The sequence below is a fragment of the Zophobas morio genome, unplaced genomic scaffold, assembly GCF_036711695.1.
Source record: "Zophobas morio isolate AGI-343-1 ecotype UQ-CSIRO unplaced genomic scaffold, CSIRO_AGI_Zmor_V1 ptg000081l, whole genome shotgun sequence".
Classification (NCBI taxonomy): domain Eukaryota; kingdom Metazoa; phylum Arthropoda; class Insecta; order Coleoptera; family Tenebrionidae; genus Zophobas; species Zophobas morio.
The window spans coordinates 1365172-1392672 of NW_026972186.1; the positions used below are offsets into that span (position 1 = coordinate 1365172).

At 35.6% G+C, this 27501-nt stretch overlaps 1 protein-coding gene across 2 annotated transcripts in view; it reads right to left on the reverse strand.

The window, feature by feature from the left end:
- Nucleotides 1–27501, reverse strand: part of LOC135144089 (amyloid beta A4 precursor protein-binding family B member 1-interacting protein-like) — a 133445-nt gene that overhangs the window by 17598 nt on the left and 88346 nt on the right. The window contains exon 1 of one of the 2 annotated variants that reach the window (XM_064076088.1): nucleotides 23168–23445. The exons of the other annotated variant lie outside the window; for it this stretch is intronic. Coding sequence (XP_063932158.1) covers nucleotides 23168–23344 — 177 coding nt within the window. The 5' untranslated portion in view covers nucleotides 23345–23445. Of the gene's footprint in view, nucleotides 1–23167; nucleotides 23446–27501 lie in introns of those variants that run through there. 2 annotated transcript variants of the gene reach the window in all.

Sequence of the window (27501 nt, forward strand, 5' to 3'; positions counted from 1 at the left end):
TTAAAAGCTTGAAAAGATAAAAAAATTAATTCTTTAAAATTCTTTAAAAAAAAGAAACTAAAGAAATTGAAGATTCTTTTAAATTTTATTTTTAAAGACACTATAGGACTCAAGATTCTTTCAAATTGGTTTAAAAATTAAACCTAACAAGCTCTAAAGATTTTTTTTTAATTCTAAAAAGGCCACGAAGAGGGCTCAAGATTCTTTTAAATTCATTTAAAAAATGTAAAACCCTGAGAATTCTAAACACCAGCACATCTAAGATTCCTTTAAATTCTTCAAAAAAGCGCTCAAATAACCCCAAAATGATTTCAAATTTGTGCTAAAATAAAACAACAAAGAATCTTTTTTTAAATTCTTTCAACAATCAAGGGCCCTCAAGATTTTAAATTCTTTTTTTAAAGACACTTACTAAGATACGACTGATTTTGGCAAATGGCGTACTCTCTAAGAAAATAAAGGGCGGGTGGGCGGGGTTAGTACTTGCCAAGATATGACTGATGTTGGAAAATAACATATCCTATAAGAAAAGAGAGGGTGGGTGGGCGGGGCTAGTATTTGTCAAGATAAGTCTGATTTTGGCAGATAACATATCCTCTGAGAAAATAGGGGGCGGGTGGGCGGGGTTAGTACTTGCTAGGATAAGCCTGATTTTGGCAAAAACTAAAACCAGATTCTAATTAATTCTACATTTTTATACCTATCCTGTAGTGAAAAGCTATAAATTAGAAAATCAGAATGGTTTTTAAATTTCACCGCCCACCCGCCCTTTGTTTTTGTAGAGAATATATAATTTACCAAAATCAGTCTTATCTTAACAAGTACTAGCCCCGCCAACCCGCCCCCTTTTTGCTTGGAAGGATTCTCATTTGCCAAAGTCAGTCTTATCTTAGCAGGTACCTGCCCCGCCCACCCACCCTCTCTTTTCTTAGAGGGTACGTCATATGCCACAATCAGTCTTATCTGAGCAATTGTTAAGTGAAACGTGAAAGTCCAAGGTTCTTTTAAATTTCTTTAAAAGCTTGAAAAGATAAAAAATCAATTACGGGCTCCCCGATTCTTTAAAATTCTTAAAAAAAAAGAAACTACAGGAATTCAAGATTCTTTCAAATTGGTTTAAAAATTAAATCTAACAAGCTCTAAAGATTTTTTTTTTAAGTCTAAAATTCTTTTAAATTCATTCAAAAACTGTAAAACCCTGAAAATTCTAAACACCAGCACATATAAGATTCCTTTAAATTCTCCAAAAAAGCGATCAAATAACCCCAAAATGATTTCCAATTCGTGCTAAAATAAAACAACCAAGAATTTTTTTTTTTTAATTCTTTCAACAATCAAGGGCTCTCAAGATTTTAAATTCTTTTTTTTAAAGACACTTGCTAAGATACGACTGATTTGGGCAAGTGATGTGTGATTTTGACGAAAATAAAGGGCGGGTGGGCGGGGTTAGTACTTGCCAAGATAAGACTGATTTTGGCAAATAACATATCCTCTAAGAAAAAAGAGGGTGGGTGGGCGGGGCTAGTACTTGCCAAGATAAGACTGATTTTGGCAAATAACATCCTCTAAGATAAGAGAGGGTGGGTGGGCGGGGCTGGTACTTGCTAAGATAAGCCTGATTTTGCCAAAGACTGATCAAACATGGGTTTTCCCTACAAAGTTAAAAAAAATCCAAGACCTGTCTTATCTTGAAATCCGGTGATGCATCTAAAGTTGAAAATTGCAGACCCGATTTCCCTCCTTTCAAATTTTTCAAAACTTTTAGAATTAATTCTACATTCTTATACCTATCTTGTAGTGAAAATTTATATATCAGAACATCAGAATGGTTTTTAAATTTCAGATCAACAACGACAAACCTTTCGTATCTTAGCAAGTACTAGCCCCGCCCACCCACCCGTTATTTTTCTAGAGAGTATGTCATTTGGCAAAATCGTTCTTTAGACTTTAGAGGGTATGTCATCTGCCAAAATCAGTTTTATCTTAACAGGTACTAGCCCCGCCCACCCGCCCTCTCTTTTCTTGGAAGGTATCTCGTCTGCCAAAGTCGGTCTTATCTTAGCAAGTGCCTGCCCCGCCCACCCACCCTCTCTTTTCTTAGAGAGTATATCATTTACTAAAATCAGTTTTATCTTAATAAGTACTAGTAACGCCCACCCGCCCTCCATTTTCTTAGGGGGTACGTCATACGCCACAATCAGTCTTATCTTAGCAAGTGCTAAGTGAAATGTGAAAGTCCAAGAATCTTTTAAATTTTTTAAAAGCTTGAAAATAAAAAAAAATCAATCAGGGGCTCCCCGATTCTTTAAAATTCTTAAAAAAAAAACTACAGGAATTCAAGATTCTTTTAAATTCTATTTTTAAAGACACTATACGACTCAAGATTCTTTCAAATTGGTTTAAAAATTAAACCTAACAAGCTCTAAAGATTTTTTTTTACTTCTAACAAGGGCACGAAGAGGGCCCAAGATTCTTTTAAATTCATTCAAAAAATGTAAAACCCTGAGAATTCTAAATACCAGAACATCTAAGATTCCTTTAAATTATTTAAAAAAGGGATCAAATAACCCCAAAATGATTTCAAATTCGTCCTAAAATAAAACAACTAAGAATCTTTTTTTAAAGACACTTGCTAAGATACGACTGATTTTGGCAAATGGCATACCCTCGACGAAAATAAAGGGTGGGTGGGCGGGTCAACATAAGACTGGTTTTGGCAAATGGCATACTCTCTAAGAAAATAAAGGGCGAGTGGGCGGGGTTAGTACTTGCCAAGATAAGACTGATTTTGGCAAATAACATATCCTATAAGAAAAGAGAGGGTGGGTGGGCGGGGCTAGTACTTGTCAAGATAAGACTGATTTTGGCAGATAACATATCTTCTAAGAAAATAGATTCTATCCTGTAGTGAAAAGTTATAAATCAGAAAATCAGAATGGTTTTTAAATTTCACCGCCCACCCGCCCTTTATTTTAGTAGAAAATATATCATTTACCAAAATCAGTCTTATCTTAACAAGTACTAGCCCCGCCCACCCGCCCTCCATTCCTTAGGGGGTATGTCATATACCACAATCAGTCTTATCTTAGCAAGTGCTAAGTGAAACGTGAAAGTCCAAGGTTTTTTTAAATTTATTTACAAGCTTGAAAAGATAAAAAATCAATCAGAGGCACCCCCATTCTTCAACATTCTTAAAAAAAAACTAAAGGAATACAAGATTCTTTTAAATTCTATTTTTAAAGACACCAAAGGACTCAAGGTTTTTTCAAATTGGTTCCAAAATTAAACATAGAACCTCAAGAATCCTTCAAATTCTAAAAAATGCACTTTGGCATTTTTCAAATTCACTCTTAAATAAAACAAAAATGGAACCCTAAGACACTAAATTCTTTAAAAATTAAAACACCAAGAGCCCCCAGATTCTTCCAGATTCTGTTAAAAATAAAAACCAGAGGTATCTGAAATTCTTCCAAATTGTTTTAATTATGTATTGGAATCACTTTCACATATTTCAAGATGACCATACACTAATACAGAAAATTAAAAATATTTTTTTTTTTAAGAAACTAAGAAAACTGCGACTTATGTACAGTGTACAAACTCTGTAGACTTAAAAAAAACAACTTAATTTATATGATTACATCAGGATGATCCTAAAATCTAACCTTTGTAATCTGACGTAACAATCTGATTAAGACCATGACAAACACCTCATCTGTTATACAAAAACCACACTATCGTCACTCTAATCATAACAGTCTGGAGCTTCGTTTGCGAAATCAGCTCCCTGCGCTCGCTATTTGCCTATAGAAGGTAGTTAGCGAAAACACCGCCAAGCATACACCTATAAGAGTCATTATTTGAGTTCCACCGTCTCATTTCTTAGAGGGTATGTCATCTGCCAAAATCAGTTTTATCTTAACAGATACTAGCCCCGCCCACCCGCCCTCTCTTTTCTTGGAAGGTATTTCATTTGCCAAAGTCAGTCTTATCTTAGCAGGTACCTGCCCCGCCCACCCACCCTCTCTTTTCTTAGAGAGTATGTCATTTACTAAAATCAGTCTTATCTTAACAAGTACTAGCCCCGCCCACCCACCCTCTTTTTTCTTATAGGATATGTTATTTGCCAAAATCAGTCTTATCTTAGCAAGTACTAAGTGAAACGTGAAAGTCCAAGGTTTTTTTAAATTTATTTAAAAGCTTGAAAAGATAAAAAATTAATCAGGGGCTCCCCGATTCTTTAAAACTCTTAAAAAAAAGAAACTAAAGGAATTCAAGATTCTTTGAAATGCTACATATTTTATAGACCCTATAGGACTCAAGATCTTTCAAATTGGTTTAAAATTTAAACCTAAGCAGCTCTAAAGATTTTTTTTTTTGAATTCTAAAAAGGACACGAAGAGGGCCAAAGATTCTTTTAAATTCATTCAAAAAATGTAAAGCCCTGAGAATTCTAAACACCAGCACATCTAAGATTCCTTTAAATTCTTTAAAAAAGCGATCAAATAACCCCAAAATGATTTCAAATTCGTGCTAAAATAAAACAACTAAGAATCTTTTTTGAAATTCTTTCAACAATCAAGGGCCCTCAAGATTTTAAATTCTTTTTTAAAGACACTTGCTAAGATACGAGTGATTTTGGCAAATGGCATACTCTCTAAGAAAATAAAGGGCGGGTGGGCGGGGTACTTGCCTAGATAAGAGTGATTTTGGCAAATAATATATCCTCTAAGAAAAGAGAGGGTGGGTGGGCGGGGCTAGCACTTGCCAAGATAAGACTGATTTTGGCAAATAACATATCCTCTAAGAAAAGAGAAGGACAAAAACTAGATTCTTTAAAAATTAAAACACCAGGAGCCCCCAGATTCTTTCAATTCTGTTAAAAATAAAAACCAGAGGTCTCTGAAATTCTTCCAAATTATTTTAATTATGTTTTAGAATCACTTTCACTTATTTCAAGATTGACCATACACTAATATAGAAAATTAAAAATAATAATTTGATTTTTTTTTTAAAGAAACTAAGAAAACTGCGACTCATGTACAGTGTACAAACTCTGTAGACTTTAAAAAAACAACTTAATTTATATGATTACATCAGGATGATCCTAAAACCTAACCTTTGTAATCTGACGTAACAATCTTATTAAGACCATGACAAACACCTCATCTGTTATACAAAACCACACTCTAGAGTCACTCTAGTCATAACAGTCTGGAGCTTCGTTTGCGCAACTAACTCCCTGCGCTCGCTGTTTGTCTAGAAAACGTAGTTAGCGAAAACACCGTCAAGCATACACCTATAATAGTCATTATTTGACTTCCACCGCTTAAGCAAGATTCAAACAAACTTTTCATTACACACGTAACGAGAATTTATACTTCGACACCGTCTTCAAACAAATTCATAAATTCCCCGTATTTTAACCCCACCGTGGACGCTCATGATGGAATGTCACCATATTTACTTTCGGTAAACGCCGACTACAAAGCACCATTGTTGACGACGTTTACGTTTACAACCCGAACAAGGATGCTTCTGTCTACCACCATTCACAAACAAAAATTTTGCAACCCCGAGTCAACTAACAGAGCGAGCGCAGCACACTCCTGCCACCAAAGAAGATAAAGACACCGATGCCACACCGCAACTTAGGTTAGGACATGTTTATCGTCCGGCAAAACCCCACGTGACGATTTCTCAATGGTGCACTGGCCACAATCATGACACAAATGCAACTCCCCACGTTAGAACCGGTCTCCAAGACCTCCGCAGCTAATGACACATTCTTGATTCAGCACTGGCCATAATTTCACATTATTTCCAAAGCACTTTACGTAACCCACCACAAAAACAAGTCGATAACTCAGCTCGTCGTGGGGTAGAAAGTGAGAATTTCAACGAATTGCGTCACAGCCCCGCGTTCGAAAAAGCGCATCTGCGTTGGCCGCGACCCGATAAAGCACGACGCTCGTTAAAACACACCCCAGCGGCAGCCGATAACACGAAAATATCCTCCGCATCGCAAACAAGAAATGGCTGGAATTCCAGGCGACGTGCGAAAGGAACGAAACAGACAATAAAAATAAACGGACGGAAATAAGCCTTATCGCACGTAGGGGAGACGCGTGCCGGGGCGCCCTCGGGACACGAAAACACGCACTCGGAGTCGTAGGGGACACGCGGCGGTTTTGGAAAAGCAGAAAGGGCATACCGAGTCATCGGAGTCCGACTCGTCCCCCCGCCGCCGCCCGCGCCTGGGCCACATCACCCCCTGCGTCCCCGGGGCCGGCGGGCTCCCATGCACTGCACTGCAATCGGGCACATGTTCGTCTAACGTTTGGAAACAACCGAAGGCAACTGACTGATGCATCATAAGCCACGGCGGAGCTCGCTGATGGGAATTAGTCATCAGGACCGGCTCGAGGAAGCTGATTGCGTTAGTGTTGATTTTTCGAATTATCGCCGGCTACCCGGAAAAACGGGGAAATAACGAGGGCGCGTTACACAACCTTGACTCGTCAGAGGAAGCGCTGACGACAATTGCTTTTTTCTAGATCGGGAGATATTAATAACATTGAAAATTTATCTTGGATTGTGTTTTTTTCATTTGGTTGAGGCTGCGGCTACGCCGAATCGCAGAAATACCGCCGACTGGTTCTCCGCAAGAATCGTAAAATAACGGCCTGTAGCGCTAAACTAATTGCTGCTTTATTATACGGCCTTTCTTGAGAGGTTCCCAGTATTTTAAAAGCGGAAAATTCAAACTCAACAATTATTTTTATTCAGATTTTTTTCTCTAGAGTCAAATCTACATCTTTTTTCAGAATTAGAAAACACACACTTTGGGCCTCAAGTTTGTTTAAATTATTTGAGAAAAACGACACTCGGTGCTCCAAATTGTTTCAATTTCTTAAAAAAGACAATTCGAAGCCCCAATTCGTTTCAAATATTCTTAAAAAAGAGTTCGGGACACAAAGATTAAAATTTGGAACTCGAGATTTTTCAAATTCTTAAAAGACACTTGAGTCCCAAATTAGTTTCAAATTCTTCAAAAAAAGACACTCGCGAGTTCTAGATTGTTTCAAATTCTTTAACAAAGAAGACACTTGGGACTCCAAATTGTTTCAAATTCGTAAGAAAGATACTCAGGATTCCAAGTTTTTTTTCAAATTCTTCAAGACACAAGACACATGGGGCTCATAGATTGCTTCAAATGCTTTAAGGAAGAAGGCAATTGGGGCCGGAGTTCCAAATTCTTAAGACACTTGGGGCCCCCAATTTGTTTCAAATATTCTTCATAAAAAAGACAATGGGAGCTCCAAAATTGTTTCAAATTCTTAAAAAAACAGTTCAGAATTCGAAAGATTAAAACTTGGAACTCGGGAGATTTTTCAAATTCTTAAAAGACAGTTGGAGTTCCAAAATCTTTTCAAATTCTTTAAGAAAGAAGACACACGGGGCTCCAAGATTGTTTCAAATTTTTAAAAGACACTTGGGGCCCAATACGTTTCAAATTCTTAATAAAAAAGACACTTGAGGTCCCAAATTAGTTTCAAATTCTTCAAAAAAAGACACTCACGAGTTCAAGATTGTTTCAAATTCTTTAACAAAGAAGACACTTGGTACTGCAAGACTGTTGCAAATTCTTTAAGAAACAAAGACACTTGGGACTCCAAATTGTTTCAAATTCGTAAAAAAGACACTCAGGACTCCAAGTTTTTTTTTCAAATTCTTCAAGAAACAAGACACATGGGACTCCAAGATTGCTCCAAATGCTTTAAGAAAGAAGGTACTTGGGGCCATATATTGTTTTAAATTCTCAAAAAAAGATACTCGGAGTTCCAAAATTGTTTAAATTCTTCGGGCTTGAAAAATTGTTTCAAACTCTTGAAAAAATTACTCGGGGTCCCCAAAGTTGACTAAATTCTTCAAAAAAGATGACACTTGGGGCTCCAAGTTCTTTCAAATGGTTTAAAAGAAGAAGAAACTTGCGGCTCCAAGATTGGTTTCAAATTAAAAAAAAAGACACTTGGGATCCCCAATTGTTTTCAAATTCTTAATAAAAAAGACATTAGGGGCTCTAAAATTGTTTCAAATTCTTTAAAAAAGAAGACACTGGGGTCCCTAAAATTGTTTCAAATTCTCTAAGACAGAAGACACTTAGGGCTCCAACATTGTTTCAAATTCTTAAAAAAGATACTCAGGGCCCCCAAAGTTGTTTAAATTCTTCGAAAAAGATGACACAAAATGAAGAAACTTGGAGCTCCAAGATCGTTTCAAATTTTTAAAAAAGACACTTGGAGCCCCAATTTTTGTTCAAATTATTAAAAAAAAGGACACTGGAAACTTCAACACTGTTTCAAATTAAAAAAAGACACTTGGAGCCCCAATTTTTGTTCAAATTCTTAAAAAAAAGGCCTTGGGGGGCCCAAAAGTGTTTCAAATTCTCTAAGAAAGAAGATTGTTTCAAATTCTTAAAAAAAAAAAACACTTGAGATCCCCAATTCGTTTCAAATTCTTAATAAAAAAGACACTGAGGCCCCAAAATTGTTTCAAATTCTTTGTGAAAGAAGACACTTGACGTCCCAGTTGGTTTCAAAGTCTTAAAGAAAAGGCACTCAAGAGTTCAAGATAGTTTCAAGTTCTTTAAAAAAAGAAGACACTTGTGGATCAAAGATTGTTCCAAATTCTTTAAGAAAGAAGACATTTGGGGTTTCAGGTTGTTTCAAATTCTTTAAAAAGATACTTAAGGTCCCCAATTCTTTTCAAATTCTTAATAAAAAAGACATTGGGGACTCTAAAATTGTTCCAGATTTTTTGAGAAAGAAGACACTTGAGGTCCCAAATTAGTTTCAAATTCTTTAAGAAAGGACACTTGTAAGTTCAAGATTGTTCCAAATTCTTTAAGAAAGAAGAAATTTGAAACTCCAAAATCGTTTCAAATTCATAAAAGACACTTGGGGTCCCAAATTTGTTTCAAATTATTAAAAAAAAAAGGACACTCGGAACTTTAAGACTGTTTCAAATTAAAAAAAGACACCGAAGACCTACAATTCTTTTCAAATTCTTAATAAAAGACATTAGAGGCCCCAAAACTGTTTCAAATTCTCTAAGAAAGAAGATTGTATCAGATTCTTAAACAAAAATTCTCCGGGGCTCCAAAATTGTTTAAATTGTTCAAGAGAGAAGAAACTCGGAGCTCCAAAATTGTTTCAAATTCTTAATAAAAAAGACACTGGGGCTCCAAAATTATTTCAAATTCTTTGTGAAAGAAGACACCTGAGGTCCCAGTTAGTTTCAAAATCTTAAAGAAAAGACACCCGCGAGTTCAAGATTGTTTCAAATTCTTTAAAAAAGAAGACACTTGGGGCTCAAAGATTGTTCCAAATTCTTTAAGAAAGAAGACTCTTGGGGTTTCAAGTTGTTTCAAATTCTTAAAAAAGACACTTGAGGCCCCAATTCTTTCCAAATTCTTAATAAAAGACACTGGGGACTCCAAAATAGTTCGACATTTTTTGAAAAAGAAGACACTTGAGATCCCAAATTAGTTTCAAAGTCTTTAACGAAGAAGAAATTTGGAACTCCCAAGATTGTTTCAAATTCTTAAAAAAGACACTTTGGGTCCCCAATTCATTTCAAATTCTTAATAAAAAAGACACCGAGGGCTCCAAATTGGCTTCAAATTCTTGGAGAAAGAAGACACTTGAGATCTCAAATCAGTTTCAAATTCTTAAAAAAAAAGATACTCGCGAATTCAAGATTGTTTCAAATTCTTTAACAAAGAAGACACTTGGGGCTCCAACATTTCTGCAAATTCTTTAAGAAGACACTTAGGGCTATGATATTGTTTCAATTTTTTTAAAAAAGATACTCGGAGTCCAAAGTTTAAGTTCTTCGAGAACAATGACGCTTGGTACTCAAACATTGTTTCAAATTCTTTAAGAAAATAGACACTTTGGCCTTCAAAATTGTTTCAATTTTTTAAAAAGACACTGAGGGCTCCAAAATTGTTTCTAATTCTTTGAGAAAGAAGATATTTGAGGTCCCAAATTTGTTTCAAATTGAAAAAAAAACACACTGGAGACCTCAAATTCGTTTCAATTTCTAAAAAAAGGCATTCGAGGTTCGAGTTGTTTCAAATTTTTTGAGAAAGAAAACACTTAGAGCCCCAAGTTTGTTTCAAAATTTTACAAAAGACATCTTTAATGTATATAGTTTTTTTTTCAACAACACGATACTTAAAACATAATTCTAATCTCAAATTTATCAATTGATACTTTAAGTATTTTACTGTCGAAAAGGAGACTAAAATATTACAAAAAAAACTCAAAGGATCAATTCTTTGACAAAGAATTTGAAATAAAAAATGTTTCGAATTCTTAAAAAAAAAAGACAATCAAGGCCCCAATTTTGGATCAAATTCTTAAAAAAAAAGACAGTCGAGGCCCAAGTTTGTTTCAAATTCTTAAAGAAAAAAGACACTCGGGATTCCAAGATTATTTCAAATTCTTAAAAAAAAAACTAGAGGCCCCAATTTTTTTCACATTCTTAAAAAAAATCCACGGTAAATAATGTTAATTTCTGAACTACTGTGTGATATCTGCGTTCCCCTCGGGCGAGTGCGGCCCTGCCTAGGGGTGCGGGTGGCCAAGGGGGCCGACTTTCGGGTATTTTAAGTGCGCGACGTCTGGAGAGGGGAGCTCGGCTCAAGTCTGATTCCCGAATAGGAGGTCGTAAAAAGTGGCTTTATGGACAATGTCACAGATGTTTGCCAGTTTTGGGTGTGAAAAGCCGCGGCCTCTGGTCTCTGGTCCGGGCACTGGGTTGGGTCTAGGCTGCGTCGTGTGTACAAACAAACGTCTCGTTACGCGGCGCTAATGACATAAATGGGTTGATTAATAAAGAATGAGCATCGTTAGCGTAATTTACAAGCGCGCTTAAAGGAGAACGACATTAATTAAAAAAATTATTGCTGTTGGCTCGATGAAAAATTCAAATGAGCGCTAAGTGCGCCGACTGCGGGAAAGGTTAAAGTGTGCTGTAATTTGCGTATTCGCGGAGAGAGCTTATGAAGTAGAACGCACGGTAGATTAGTGGGATGGTTGCGACACGGCGCAGGGGGGGAGCGAGTACTTAACACCCTCGTAATGACACGAAATTGCCGAGGCAAATACGACTTCCAATGGACGACAAATATTGGACGGACGGACGGACTTTCTGTTTGCTTTCTAAGTGGCCTATGTTTGTAACTAATATATTTTACATCACTTCTATACTTAGTACTTCGACAAAAACTTCGGCCTGTTGGTCTGTTATGTAAGACGGTTGCACAAACAATGTCTGGTGTCGATTATTAGCAAATTGTGTATGATATGCACGTAGGTTTCTCATTTCGCACAGGTGGCCACGGTCACCATACGTAATGAGGTCATTATGCAACACTCGTCAAAATCGAAACGAAACCTTACGGCTAAACGCCATTGTCGGTTCCTCGGTTGCACCAGCACGATTTTCTTTAATAAATTCCGGATTAGTATTGTTGGGTGGAACACGTAATTTCGCTTCCGTCGGTATCAACTCCATCAAACGTGAAAGAGCATGTCCTTAGAATTTACGAAAGTCGTAGATTACAATCATTTTCGAATTATTTTGTATTAAAACTTCCAGTAATTGACGGTTGTGTACGATTTATTGAAGCTATAAATCATTTTCGAATAAAAAAAGCTGAAACTTCAGGACTTGATCTGGAAGGATTTTTTTTATTGGTAACTCGCACTATAGTCAACACTCATTCCAACCAATTCTTGATTTTGAATTTTCTAAATAAAATGTGTTTTTACTTCCCGAGCGTAAGCAAAGGAAGTATTGTAATCGAGTCCGTCGGCCGACTCTCTACTTTTACGTTTTCTCGATCTTTCATGACCCCTAGAAGACGAAGAAATAGGTCTCCCATTTCCGTCTGTCTGTCCGTCTGTCCGTCCGTCTGTCCGTCCGTCTGTCCGTCTGTCCGTCTGTTGTCCCGGATTTTTATTAGACAGATAATCTCCGAAAGTACTCGACCGATTGTTGTGAAATTTTGTACTTATATTAAGAATATCATGTAGATGGTAAAACGCTAACCAAAATTTGTCTAATCATCCCCACCACTAAAGCGATGACGTCACTTCAAAATTGTACATAGTAAATGGGTTTTCAATTGTATAAAATAACATAGTCCTACACATGTAGTTTACAACTCTGAATCGACTTTTCACCCGAAACGTCCAGATTTTTGGAAAAAAAATCAAAATTATAAAACAACATTTTGAAATTTAATTTTTAATCTGCTAACCAGAATGCTTTGAAATGTTGCAGATGTTTTAAGGCTATAAAGAGCATCATAAATCTTTAGTCAAAAAATATTTGCTTATCCCCTCCAAAAACTTGATGACGTCAGCTCAAAAGTTTGTGGAATAAATCATATCTAAAATGTACAAAATATGATGAGCCTGTACTTGTCATTTATCACTCCATTCATATTTTTTGGATTTGCATATACAGAGTGACTCAAAAAAATTAATGAATGCGCAAATATATTTTATTGATTTAATCAGGAACTACAAAACGGAATGCTCTGACATCTTGCAGATGTTTTAAGGTTATAAAGAGCATAATAAATGTTTAGTCAAAATATATTTGCTTATCCCCTCCAAAAACTTGATGACGTCAGCTCGAAAGTTTGCCGAATAAATCATATCTAAAATGTACAAAATATGATGAGCCTGTACTTGTCATTTATCACTCCATTCATATTTTTTGGATTTGCATATACAGAGTGACTCAAAAAAATTATTGAATGCGTAAATATATTTTATTGATTTAATCAGGAACTACAAAACCGAATTCTTTGAAATGCACTGCGAAAAAAACATAATAGGCATGCAGTCGTCACATTTCCGACAGCGAGGGAAGTACTGTCTAAACTCTTTAGACCAATTTTTTTTTCCTATTATAGTTACTTCTTTTTGTGGTTTGGAAGTGATCAACTGATCACATTTTTATTTACATTACTTCTTTTACTTTAAATACTGTGTTTTTTTTTTTAATTAAAACACTAAAATGATTCCTTTTTATTCTTTAAAAAATAAAGCAGCAAGGGATATCAAAATTGTTTCAATTTCTTTCGATAACAAAACACCAGTGGTCCCCAACAGTATGTCAAATTCGTTGAAAATAAAAACTTCAAAAATCTTACAAATTAGGTATTAATTAAAAGACTTGGGGGGATTCTTTCAAATTCTTCACAATGTCGCTATGAATTAAAACACCATAGAGAAATTCGAGATTCTTTCAATTCATGTAAATAAAACACTAGGAGTCCCCGAGATTCTTTCAAACTCGTTCTAAAATAAAACATTAGGAACCCCCGAGATCCTTTCAAATTCCTTGTAAATTAAAACAATGATAGAATGATCCATTTTTTTTCAAATTCTTCGTTTAAAAACACCAGGAAGATCCCCGAGATTCTTTTAAAATCCTTGAAAATAAAACACCAAGGGACCCTGAAATTAGTGTTGAACAGAAACATCTAGGGACCTATGATTCTTCAAAATTCTTTGAAAATTAAAACATCAAGGATCCTCAAGATTCTTTCAATTTGGGGTAAATTAGAAAGAATATCCACGGGCATCCTGAGATATATTAAAATTTTTTGTTTAAAACACCAAAATTTTTTCAAATTTGTTTGAAAATAGAAAGAACACCCACCCACGGGAGGCTGAGATTGTTTCAAATTCTTTGTTTAAAACATCAAGGATTTTTACAAATTGTTTCTAAATTAAAACACCAAAAGCGCCCTCGAGATTCTTTCAAATTCGTTGTAAATTAAAACACTAATTGAACCCCCGAGATTCTTTTAAATTCTTTGCAAATTAAAACACCAAAGGAGATCCTGCGATTTTCAAATTCTTTGTTTAAAACACCTAGGGAGACCCCCAGACTCTTTCAAATTGGTTATAAATTAAAACACCTAGCGAGCCGTCAAGATTCTTTGAAATTTCTTGTAAAAATAATTTCAAATTCGTTGTAAATTAAAACACTAATGGAACCCCCGAGATTCTTTTAAATTCTTTGCAAATTAAAACACCAAAGGAGATCCTGCGATTTTCAAATTCTTTGTTTAAAACACCAAGGGAGACCCCCAGACTCTTTCAAATTGGTTATAAATTAAAACACCTAGCGAGCCGTCAAGATTCTTTGAAATTTCTTGTAAAAATAATTTCAAATTCGTTGTAAATTAAAACACTAATGGAACCCCCGAGATTCTTTTAAATTCTTTGCAAATTAAAACACCAAAGGAGATCCTGCGATTTTCAAATTCTTTGTTTAAAACACCAAGGGAGACCCCCAGACTCTTTCAAATTGGTTATAAATTAAAACACCTAGCGAGCCGTCAAGATTCTTTGAAATTTCTTGTAAAAATAATTTTAAATTCGTTGTAAATTAAAACACTAATGGAACCCCCGAGATTCTTTTAAATTCTTTGCAAATTAAAACACCAAAGGAGATCCTGAGATTTTCAAATTCTTTGTAAATTAAAACACCGATAATGTCTCGAGATTCTTTCAATTCGGGGTAAATTAGAAAGAACATCCAGGCGTACCCTGAGATGTATTCAAATTCTTTGTTTAAAACATCAAGATGGGCTCGAGATGTTTTCGAATTTGATTGAAATTAGAAAGAACACCCAGGGGGGCTAAGATTCTTTCAAACTCTTCGTTTAAAGCATCAAGGAGCCACCGAGATTCTTTCAAATTCTTTGTTTAAAACACCAATAGTGTTTCCAAGATTATTTCAAATTGGTTGTAAATTAAAACACTGAGGGAGCCCCTGAGAGTCTTTGAAATTTCTTGTAAAACACAACATCAAAGGAGCCCGAGATTATTTCACATTCTTTCTGAATTAAAACACTCGGGGGGTTCCTGGAATTCTTTAAAATTCTTTGTAAATTAAAACACCTAGGGAGCTCCCGCGATTCTTTGAAATTCCTTGTAAAATAAAACACCAAAGAATCCCGAGATTCTTTCAAATATTTTGTGAATTAAAACACCCAGAAAGCTACTGAAATTCTTTCAAATTCTTTGTAAATTAAAACACCAAGTAGACCCCACGAGTCTTTCAAATTCGTGAGAAACTTGAAAGAACACCAAAGGGAACTCTCAGATTTCTTCAAATTCTTTATTTAAAACACCAACAACAGCGGCTCCGAGAATCTTTAAATTCTTATTAAATTAAAACACCAAGGGTGTCCCCCAAGATTGTTTCAAATTGGTTGTAAATGAAAACACCTAGAACGCCCTTGGAATTCTTTCAAATTCCTTCTAAAATAAAACACTAAAAGACCCCGACATTCTTTCAAATTCTTTGTGAAAAACACCCAGAAAGCTACTGAAATTCTTTCAAATTCTTTGTAAATTAAAACACTAAGTAGACCCACGAGTCTTTCAAATTCGTGAGAAACTAGAAAGAACACCAAGGGGAACTCTCAAATTTCTTCGAATTCTTTATTTAAAACACAACAGCAGCGGCTCGAGAATCTTCAAATTCTTGTTAAATTAAAACACCAAAGGAGTCCCCGAGATTCTTTCAAATTCCTTGTTTAAAACACCAAGGGCTCCCCCAAGATTGTTTCAAATTGGTTGTAAATTAAAACACCTAGGGAGCCCTCGGAATTGTTTCAAATTCCTTCTAAAATAAAACTCTAAAAGACCCCGACATTCTTTCAACTTCTTTGTGAATTACAACACTAAAGGAGCGCTTGGGATTCTTACAAATTCTTTGTAAATTAAGACATCACGAAGACCCCAAGTCTTTCAAATTTGTGATAAATTAGAAAGAACACCAAGGGGAACTCTCAAATTTCTTCAAATTCTTTATTTAAAACACCAACAGCAGCGGTTCCGAGAATCTTCAAATTCTTGTTAAATTAAAACACCAAAGGAGTCCCCGAGATTATTTCAAATTCTTTGTTTAAAACACGAAGGGTGTCCCCCAAGATTGTTTCAAATTGGTTGTAAATTAAAACACCTAAGGAGCCCTCGGAATTCTTTCAAATTCCTTCTAAAATAAAACACTAAAAGACCCCAACATTCTTTCAAATTCTTTGTGAATTAAAACACCAAAGGAGCGCCTGGGATTCTTACAAATTCTTTGTAAATTAAAACATCAAGAAGGCCCCAAGTCTTTCAAATTTGTGATAAATTAAAAAGAACACCAAGGGGATCTCTCAAATTTCTTCAAATTCTTTATTTAAAACACCAATAGCAGCGGCTCCGAGAATTTTTAAATTCTTGTTAAATTAAAAGACCAAAGGAGTCCCCGAGATTCTTTCAAGTTCCTTGTTTAAAACACCAAGAGTATCCTCAAGATTGTTTCAAATTGGTTGCAACACCAAGGGGGACTCTGAAATTTCTTCAGATTCTTGATTTAAACCAACAGCACCCCCGAGGATCTTCCAAATTCTTTATAAATTAAAACACCAAAAGAGCCCGGGATTCTTTCAAAATCTTTGTAAATTAAAACACTAATGGGACGCCCGAGATTTTTTCAAATTCTTTGGAATTTAAAACACCAACGGAGACCCTGAGACTTCAAATTCTTTCTTTAAAACACTAACGGCGGGCCCGAGACTCTTTCAGTTTAGTTATAAATTAAAACACCTAGAGAGCCCCTAAGAGTCTTTGAAATTCCTTATAAAATCATACGCCAAAGGACCCCGAGATTCTTTCAAATTAGCAGTAACTTAAAACACTCAGAGATCTCGAGATTCTTTCAAATTTTTTGTGAATTAGAACACCAAGGAGGCCCTATGAGTCTTTCAAATTCGTTGTAAACTAGAAAGAACATCCAGAGGGATTCTGAGAATTGTTCAAATTCTTTATATGAGAACACCAACAACGCAACCGAAAATCTTTCACATTCTTTCTAAATTAGAACATCAAAGGAGTCCCCGATATCCTTTCAACTTCCTTGCACATTGAAACACCAAGGAGCCCCCAGGATTCTTTAAAATTTCTTGTAAAATAAAACACCAAAGGACCCCGAGATTCTTTCAAATTAGTAGTGAATTAAAACACCAAGAGACCTCGAGGTTCTTTCCGATTCTTTGTGAATTAAAACACCAAGGGAGCTCCTGGGATTCCTTCAAATTCTTTGTAGATTAAAACACCAAATTCGTGCTAAATTAGAAAGAACACCAGGGGGACTTTAACATTTCTTCAACTTCTTTATTTAAAACACCACCAGCGCCCCCGAGAATCTTTCAAATTCTTTGCAAGTTAAAACAAGAGTAGAGACCGTGAAACTCTTTCAAGTTCTTTGTTTAAAAGTCCAAGTGTCCCCAAGAATGTTACACCTAAGGAGTCCCGGGATTCTTTGAAATTCCTTGTAAAATAAAACACCAAAGGACCCCGAGATTGTTTCAAATTAGTAGTAAATTAAAACACCAAGAGATCTCAAGTTACTTTCAAATTCTTTGTGAATTAAAACACTAAGGGGGACTCTCAGATTTCTTCAAGTTCTTTATTTAAAACACCAACAGCACTTCCGAGAATCTTCAAATTCTGTTTAAATTAAAACACTAAAGGAGTCCCAAAGATTCTTCTTTCAAGTCCTTTTCAAATTAAGTCAAGAACGGAGGCCCTGAGACTCTTTCAAATTCTTTGTTCAAAACATCAAGATTGTTTCAAATTGGTTGTAAATTAAAACACTAATGGAACCTCCGAGATTCTTTTAAATTCTTTGCAAACTAAAACACCAAAGAAGATCCTGCGATTCTTTGTTTAAAACACCAAGGGAGACCCCCAGACTCTTTCAAATTGGTTATAAATTAAAACACCTAGCGAGCCTTCAAGATTCTTTGAAATTTCTTGTAAAAATAATTTCAAATTCGTTGTAAATTAAAACACTAATGGAACCCCCGAGATTCTTTTAAATTCTTTGCAAATTAAAACACCAAAGGAGATCCTGCGATTTTCAAATTCTTTGTTTAAAACACCAAGGGAGACCCCCAGACTCTTTCAAATTGGTTATAAATTAAAACACCTAGCGAGCCGTCAAGATTCTTTGAAATTTCTTGTAAAAATAATTTCAAATTCGTTGTAAATTAAAACACTAATGGAACCCCCGAGATTCTTTTAAATTCTTTGCAAATTAAAACACCAAAGGAGATCCTGCGATTTTCAAATTCTTTGTTTAAAACACCAAGGGAGACCCCCAGACTCTTTCAAATTGGTTATAAATTAAAACACCTAGCGAGCCGTCAAGATTCTTTGAAATTTCTTGTAAAAATAATTTCAAATTCGTTGTAAATTAAAACACTAATGGAACCCCCGAGATTCTTTTAAATTCTTTGCAAATTAAAACACCAAAGGAGATCCTGCGATTTTCAAATTCTTTGTTTAAAACACCAAGGGAGACCCCCAGACTCTTTCAAATTGGTTATAAATTAAAACACCTAGCGAGCCGTCAAGATTCTTTGAAATTTCTTGTAAAAATAATTTCAAATTCGTTGTAAATTAAAACACTAATGGAACCCCCGAGATTCTTTTAAATTCTTTGCAAATTAAAACACCAAAGGAGATCCTGCGATTTTCAAATTCTTTGTTTAAAACACCAAGGGAGACCCCCAGACTCTTTCAAATTGGTTATAAATTAAAACACCTAGCGAGCCGTCAAGATTCTTTGAAATTTCTTGTAAAAATAATTTTAAATTCGTTGTAAATTAAAACACTAATGGAACCCCCGAGATTCTTTTAAATTCTTTGCAAATTAAAACACCAAAGGAGATCCTGAGATTTTCAAATTCTTTGTAAATTAAAACACCGATAATGTCTCGAGATTCTTTCAATTCGGGGTAAATTAGAAAGAACATCCAGGCGTACCCTGAGATGTATTCAAATTCTTTGTTTAAAACATCAAGATGGGCTCGAGATGTTTTCGAATTTGATTGAAATTAGAAAGAACACCCAGGGGGGCTGAGATTCTTTCAAACTCTTCGTTTAAAGCATCAAGGAGCCACCGAGATTCTTTCAAATTCTTTGTTTAAAACACCAAGAGTGTTTCCAAGATTATTTCAAATTGGTTGTAAATTAAAACACTGAGAGAGCCCCTGAGAGTCTTTGAAATTTCTTGTAAAACACAACATCAAATTAGCCCGAGATTATTTCACATTCTTTCTGAATTAAAACACTCAGGGGGTTCCCGGAATTCTTTAAAACTCTTTGTAAATTAAAACACCTAGGGAGCTCCCGCGATTCTTTGAAATTCCTTGTAAAATAAAACACCAAAGAATCCCGACATTCTTTCAAATTAGTAGTAAATTAAAGGACGAAGAGATCTCGAGATTCTTTCAAATATTTTGTGAATTAAAACACCCAGAAAGCTACTAAAATTCTTTCAAATTCTTTGTAAATTAAAACACCAAGTAGACCCCACGAGTCTTTCAAATTCGTGAGAAACTCGAAAGAACACCAAAGGGAACTCTCAGATTTCTTCAAATTCTTTATTTAAAACACCAACAACAGCGGCTCCGAGAATCTTTAAATTCTTATTAAATTAAAACACCAAGGGTGTCCCCCAAGATTGTTTCAAATTGGTTGTAAATGAAAACACCTAGAAAGCCCTCGGAATTCTTTCAAATTCCTTCTAAAATAAAACACTAAAAGACCCCGACATTCTTTCAAATTCTTTGTGAAAAACACCCAGAAAGCTACTGAAATTCTTTCAAATTCTTTGTAAATTAAAACACTAAGTAGACCCACGAGTCTTTCAAATTCGTGAGAAACTCGAAAGAACACCAAAGGGAACTCTCAGATTTCTTCAAATTCTTTACTTAAAACAGCAACAGCAGCGGCCCGAGAATATTCAAATTCTTGTTAAATTAAAACACCAAAGGAGTCCCCGTGATTCTTTCAAATTCCTTGTTTAAAACAGCAAGGATGTCCCCCAAGATTGTTTCAAATTGGTTGTAAATTAAAACACCTAGGGAGCCCTCAGAATTCTTTCAAATTCCTTTTAAAATAAAACACTAAAAGATCCCAACATTCTTTCAAATTCTTTGTGAATTAAAACACCAAAGGAGCGCTTGGGATTCTTACGAATTCTTTGTAAATTAAAACATCAAGAAGACCCCACGAGTCTTTCAAATTCTTGAGAAGAAACTAGAAAGAACACCAAGGGGAACTCTCAAATTTCTTCAAATTCTTTATTTAAAACACCAGCAGCGGCTCCGAGAATCTTTAAATTCTTGTTAAATTAAAACACCAAAGGAGTCCCCGAGATTCAACAAATTCCTTGTTTAAAACACCAAGGGTGTCCCCCAAGATTGTTTCAAATTGGTTGTAAATTAAAACACCTAAGGAGCCCTCGGAATTCTTTCAAATTCCTTCTAAAATAAAACACTAAAAGATCCCGAGGTTCTTTCAAATTCTTTGTGAATTAAAACACCAAAGGAGCGCCTGGGATTCTTACAAATTCTTTGTAAATTAAAACATCAAGAAGACCCCAAGTCTTTCAAATTTGTGATAAATTAAAAAGAACACCAAGGGGAACTCTCAAATTTCTTCAAATTCTTTATTTAAAACACCAACAGCAGAGGCTCCGAGAATTTTTAAATTCTTGTTAAATTAAAAGATCAAAGGAGTCCCCGAGATTCTTTCAAGTTCCTTGTTTAAAACACCAAGAGTATCCTCAAGATTGTTTCAAATTGGTTGCAACACCAAGGGGGACTCTGAGATTTCTTCAGATTCTTGATTTAAACCAACAGCACCCCCGAGGATCTTCCAAATTCTTTATAAATTAAAACACCAAAAGAGCCCAAGATTCTTTCAAATTCGTTGTAAATTAAAACACTAATGGCACCCCCGAGATTTTTTCAAATTCTTTGGAATTTAAAACACCAACGGAGACCCTGAGACTTCAAATTCTTTCTTTAAAACACCAAGGGCGGGCCCGAGACACTTTCAATTTAGTTATAAATTAGAACACCTAGGGAGCCCCTGAGAGTCTTTGAAGTTCCTTATAAAATAATACGCCAAAGGACCCCGAGATTCTTTCAAATTAGCAGTAACTTAAAACACCCAGAGATCTCGAGATTCTTTCAAATTTTTTGTGAATTTGAACACCAAGGAGGCCCTACGAGTCTTTCAAATTCGTTGTAAACTAGAAAGAACATCCAGAGGGATTCTGAGAATTGTTCAAATTCTTTATATGCGAACACCAACAACGCAACCGAAAATCTTTCAAATTCTTTTTAAATTAGAACATCAAAGGAGTCCCCGAGATCCTTTCAACTTCCTTGCAAATTAAAACACCAAAGGATACCGAGATTCTTTCAAATTAGTAGTGAATTAAAACACCAAGAGACCTCGAGATTCTTTCCGAATCTTTCTGAAGTAAAACACCAAGGGAGCTCCTGGGATTCTTTCAAATTCTTTGTAGATTAAAACACCAAATTCGTGCTAAATTAGAAAGAACGCCAGGGGGACTTTAACATTTCTTCAACTTCTTTATTTAAAACACCAACAGTGCCCCCGAGAATCTTTCAAATTCTTTGCAAGTTAAAACAAGAGTGGAGACCGTGAAACTCTTTCAAGTTCTTTGTTTAAAAGACCAAGTGTCCCCAAGAGTGTTTCAAATTGGTTGTAAATTAAAACACTAAAGGAGTCCCGGGATTTTTTGAAATTCCTTGTAAAATAAAACACCAAAGGACCCCGAGATTGTTTCAAATTAGTAGTAAATTAAAACACCAAGAGATCTCAAGTTACTTTCAAATTCTTTGTGAATTAAAACACTAAGGGGGACTCTCAGATTTCTTCAAGTTCTTTATTTAAAACACCAACAGCACTTCCGAGAATCTTCAAATTCTGTTTAAATTAAAACACCAAAGGAGTCCCAAAGATTCTTTCAAGTCCTTTTCAAATTAAGTCAAGAACGGAGGACTCTTTCAAATTCTTTGTTCAAAACATCAAGTGTGTCCCTAAGATTGTTTCAAATTGGTTGTAATTTAAAACACCTAGGGAGCCCTAGACATTCTTTGGAATTTCTTGTAATATAAAACACCAAAGGACCTCGAGATTCTTCCAAATTAGTACTAAATTAAAACACTGAGGGACTCTGTGATTTTTTTAAATTCGTTGTAATCAAGAGTTCCGTCGAGATTCTTTCAAATTCATTGTAAACTAAAAGACCAAAAGGCTCCCGAGATTCTTTCAAGTGTTCAGAACCAAAACACCGGGTGTTCTAAAATCCTTTCGATCTGTTTGCGATCTGTTTCGTCGCAGCCTGAAGAATTTCTGGTTTAATTAATACACACATTCATATATCTCTTTGTTTTGTTTGTTACGTTTTAAGCAAGAGTACACTGTAAAAATGATATAGGACGGATTTCAACCCAAAAGCAAAGAGGACATTAAATAGAAACCTGGACTGAAAGTTTACAAGTTCCGAGTGAACAGAGATTAATAAGCAAGCGAATGCAAAACTACCAATTTGAAAGAAACATTAAAAAGTAACTACGTTGCGAAATTCTACGAAATTTACTACGCAAATAGAAGCTGTATTCCGCGAATTGCCAGTTGAAAGCTTCAAGGTGATAAATTTGGTCCAGTTATCAAAAGTGACAAGAAGTTGGTAAAATACACCCAGAAACAATCTTTTGAAAAATTTACGATTACAAGCAAGAAGCAAGAGAAAAGCAAACGAAAAATAAGCAAAATTTATAAGCATAAAAATGTGAGTACATATAATACATATTTTGGGGAAAGTTCTTAGGTCGGGGATCCCTTACTGCCCAATCTTTCTATCATGTAACGGGAGTCCACGTTTTTGCACTTACTGTTAATCCCCAACAATGAATTAAAATTCGAAAAGCACTATACGATAATGCGTCATTCGGTTTCCTACTTTCCGCAAGTGGAACCGACTCTAGCTAACAATGCATATTCTCCACTTCCTCGAATCGCACTAATTTTCTTAACGAGAAACCGCTCCAACAAGCCGTTCTAGATCGATACTCGGCACTTTTAGCCTACAAAACGAATTCGAAGCCGCCTAACGGAAAAAGAGCACTGAACTAATAAAGATAACGCTCTACTTCCGCGCCAGAATTTCGCAAACCCCAACTCACCGCCTTCTTCCCATCCCTCGGCACCTTCGGCGGAGTCACGAAGATCCTCTGCGGCCGATCCGCCTTCGACAGGCTCACCGACCTCAAAATCTTGATCTGCGTATCGTTAACCCTAACGATCTTGTACTCATCGTTCCTCTCGACAGTCTTCGACCGGAAACTACCACCACAGAACATCGTCACCGCACCAACTAGGCCCTCATCTAATAATTGTCATCAAGAACCTCCGGCCCGAGCGAACGAAAGCAAACTATTCTTCACGCAGCTGCCGTTCGACTAATGAAAATCTCTTGACCATGTGCTGTTACCTCTCGAACACACCTTACCTGTGGTGGAAAAAGAGCGCCGACGACGACGGACTGCGTTTGCGGCGCGAGCGCGAGCGAGACGGCGCGAGTCAACGCCTCCGTGATTCTACGTGCAGGTAAAGGTAGGAAAGCGAAATGCACTGCGTGTCATGTGGTTCGCGTCACGTGACCGACGGAGACAGGTGCAGGTGGCCGGGTGGAGAAGAAAGAGGCGAGCGGATGAGGAATGGGGTTTATGAAGTACAGTTGGACTAAGCAGAGGTCGAGATTTTTCGCGCCGAGGCCCCCTCGGAGAGTGGCACAAGTTTGCCGGGGACTGGGAGGGGGGCGGTTATAAATTGGCGCGGCTGGGGGTGGGCGAGCGCCGGCTGGAGACGGCTCATTTTTTGCGCGACGCGACGTGTCAAAGTTTGACAGGTGAGAAGTTGGCGAATTGGAAATATCCCCAGAATTACGCTTAGTTTTTGGGGGAGTGTGATGTCTTAAATTTGTCCCCCGTCGAGCTGCATTTCATAAGCAGCTGTGTTTACCGAGCGAAAGAATGAAGATACTTGACGCTGAATAAACGAAACGGAGTAACAATGAGTAATAAATGAACATTGTCTTTAAAACCGTTAGACAAGCCATTATCAATAGTGTTTAGGTTCATTAACCACTGGAATAGAAGAGATAGGCTACGTTTTTCTATTAATAGAGACTCGGAGGAATATCCAAGTCGGTCCTGGAGTCATTTTAGCGAGAAAACACATAATTCGGTTGTGTCTGGGTCTAGACGATAACCGGCGAGCTGTTCAATAACCGCTAAACTTTATCCTTTTGTGTTTTTAGTGGAATCCTACATTTACATAATTTATTATGAAAGCGATTGCGGCATCGTTCGGTATACCTCGGGCATGCAAGGCCAAAAGCTATTTATTTATGAGGAAAAGGAACACAGATATGATCGATAAGGGATGAGTTGTTTTGTTTGTGGTCTACTAAATAAACAAATTTGTTGAAAATTTAGCCTAATGAGAACTAACATTAGTGTTAAGTTCGCAGAACTACATTTCAGCAAACAAATCCAGAAATAAGATTTCCATGCCTTAGTGGCCAATTATTCAAAATATTCATTGGAGCAATTTTCGCCCGAAACAACGTCCAAATTTGAGCCAGGTAACAGGTTTTTCGCTACATTTCGTAGTTATTTTAATCGACTTTACTTTTTTTTTCTTCGGTAAGAATGCCGTTGTTCAAGTTTTCTTTTTCGGCATATTCTAAAACGGGATGCACTTCTATGGGTCCTCTTGTCAAATTTTCTGAATTAGTCAATACAACATAATAACATATCGGGTGTTCAATTAAAAGAGTCATCAAGTTGGCTTTGATTTTTTATAAACGTTGCGAAGTGTGAATACAATTAACCTCAAATTTAATCGATGACAGCTGACAACGCGGAAATGTCAATCGTATAGAGCGGTATGAATTAATAAAACACACGCGTTTTTCTCTACGTTTTCTTCTACCAAAATAGCAACGCAAACTTGATGATTCTATTTTTTTTAACACCCGTTATTTTTCTACATTACATTTCGTCAATGGTAACTCTGCAACAACAATTTTCGCTCATTTTAAATTTACTCAACAAAATCAAAAGGATAAGTTTGAAAAAATCTTGGGTTTCTGGTCTTTTATTTTCGAAAAAATCGCTGGAGTTTTATTTGATTAAAGAGTTAATAGAATCTTGAAGACCTCTTGTTTTATTTTTAAAGTTGAAATAATGTGTTTTATGTCTTTTTAACGAAGTCGAAAGAATCTAGGTACTCCTGCTCTTTTTGTTTAAGAATCTCGTGAACTCGAGGTGTTTTTTTTAAGGTTGAAAGAATCTCGCGGGCCTTTGATGTTTTATTTGTAGTAGAATCTTGTAAACCGCTAGAGTTTTATTTATTTGAAGAAGTCAAAAGAATGTCGAAAACCCCTAGTATTTTATTATTATTATTATTATTATTATTAAGTCGAAACAATCTGGTGTACCCTTGGTGTTCTATTTTTTAATGTCGAAAGAATCTCGGAGATCCCTGGTGTTTTATTTTTTTGAAGAACTTGAAAATATCTCAGGGATCGCTGGTGTTTTTTTTTTTAAGAAATCAAATGAATCTAGGAAACTCCTAATGGTTTTTTTAAGAATCTCGTGGACCTGAGGTGTTTTATTTTTAAAATTGAAAGGATCGCGGGGGTCTCTGGTGTTTTACTTTTTTAAAGACGTCGAAAAAATCTGAGAAACTCCTAGTGTTTTATTTATTTAAAAAAGTCGAAAGAATGTCGAAAACCGACAGTGTTTTATTGTTTTGAAGAACTTGAAAGTATCTCAGGCAATTCTGATGTTTTATTTTTTTAAAGAAGTTGAAGGAATCTAGGAAACTCCTCGTGTTTTTTTTTAAGAATCTCATAGACTCGAGGTGTTTTATTTTTTAAAGCTGAAAGCTGATGCGTCGGGGTCCGCTGGTGTTTTAAAGAAGTTGATAGAATCTTGTAAACTCCTAGAGTTTTATTTATTTAAAAAAGTTAAAAGAATGTCGAAAACCTCTAGTGTTTTTTTTATGTCGACAGAATCTCGTGAACCCTTGGTATTCTATTTTTAATGTCGAAAAAATCTCACAGATCCAGGGTGTTTTATTTTTTAATGAATTCAAAAGAATCTCTTGGATTCCTGATGTTTATTTTTTTTTAGAGTTGAAACAATTTCGTAGATTCCTGGTATTTTATTGTTTTGAAGAACTTGAAACTGTCTCAGAGATGTCTGGTGTTTTATCTTTTTTTAAAGAAGTCGAAGAAATTTAGGACACTCCTAGTGTTTTATTTTCTTTTTTAAAATCTCGTGGACCCGAGGTGTTCTATTTTTTAAAGTTGAAAGAATCTCGGCAGTGTCTGGTGTTTTATTTTTAGTAGAATCTTGTAAACCCCTAGAATTTTCGTTATTTAAAGAAATCAAAAGCATGTCGAAAACCCCTAGTGTTTCATTTTTTTAAGACGAAAAAATCTCGTGAACCCTTGGTGTTCTATTTTTTGTTGTCGAAATAATCTCGGAGATTCCTGGTGTTTTATTCTTCAAACCTGAAAGAGTGTCGGCAAATCCTGGTGTTTTATTCTTTTTTTTTCAGAAATGGAAAGAATCTTTAAAGTATCTCAGTTATTTCTGACGTTTTATTTTTCAAAAGAATTCGAAGGAATCTAGGAAACTCCTAGTGTTTTATTTTTTAAAGTTGCAAGAATTTCGGGGGCCTCTGGTGTTTTATTCTTAGTAGAATGTTGTAAACCCATAGAGTTTTGTTTATTTAAAGAAGTCAAAAGATTGTCCAAAACCCCTGGTGTTTTTTTTTCAAGTCGAAAGAATCTCGTGAACCCTTGGTATTCTATTTTTAATGTCAAAAAAATCTCGGAGATCCTTGGTGATTTATTCTTTAAAGTTGAAAGAATGTCGGGAAACCCTGGTATTTACGTTTTTTTTTTTAGAAATAGAAAGAATCTCGAAACCTATGGTGTTTTATTCTTTTGAAAAACTTCAAAATATCTCAGGCATTTCTGGTGTTTACTTTTTTTAAAGAAGTCGAAGGAATCTAGGAAACTCCAAGGGTTTAGTTTTTTTAAGAATCTCGTGGACCCAAGGTTTTATTTTTTTAGAGTTGAAAGAATCTCGGGGCCTCTGGTGTTTTATTTTTAGTAAAATCTTGTAAACCTCTAGAGTTTTATTTATTTAAAAATTCAAAATAATGTCAAAAACCCCTAGTGTTTCTTTAGTCAAAAGAAGCTTGAGAGAATGTCGAAAAAATCTCGGAGAACTTGGGTATTTTATTTTTTTGACGAAGTCAAAGAATCTCGGGGATTCCTGGTGTTTTATTTTTCTGAAGAACTTGAAAGTATTCCAGGGATTTTTGGTCTTTTATTTTTTTGAAGAAGTCGAAACAATCGTGGAGATTCCTGGTAATTTATTCTTTTGAAGAACTTGAAAACATCTCAGGAATTTCTAGTGTTTAATTTTTTAAACAA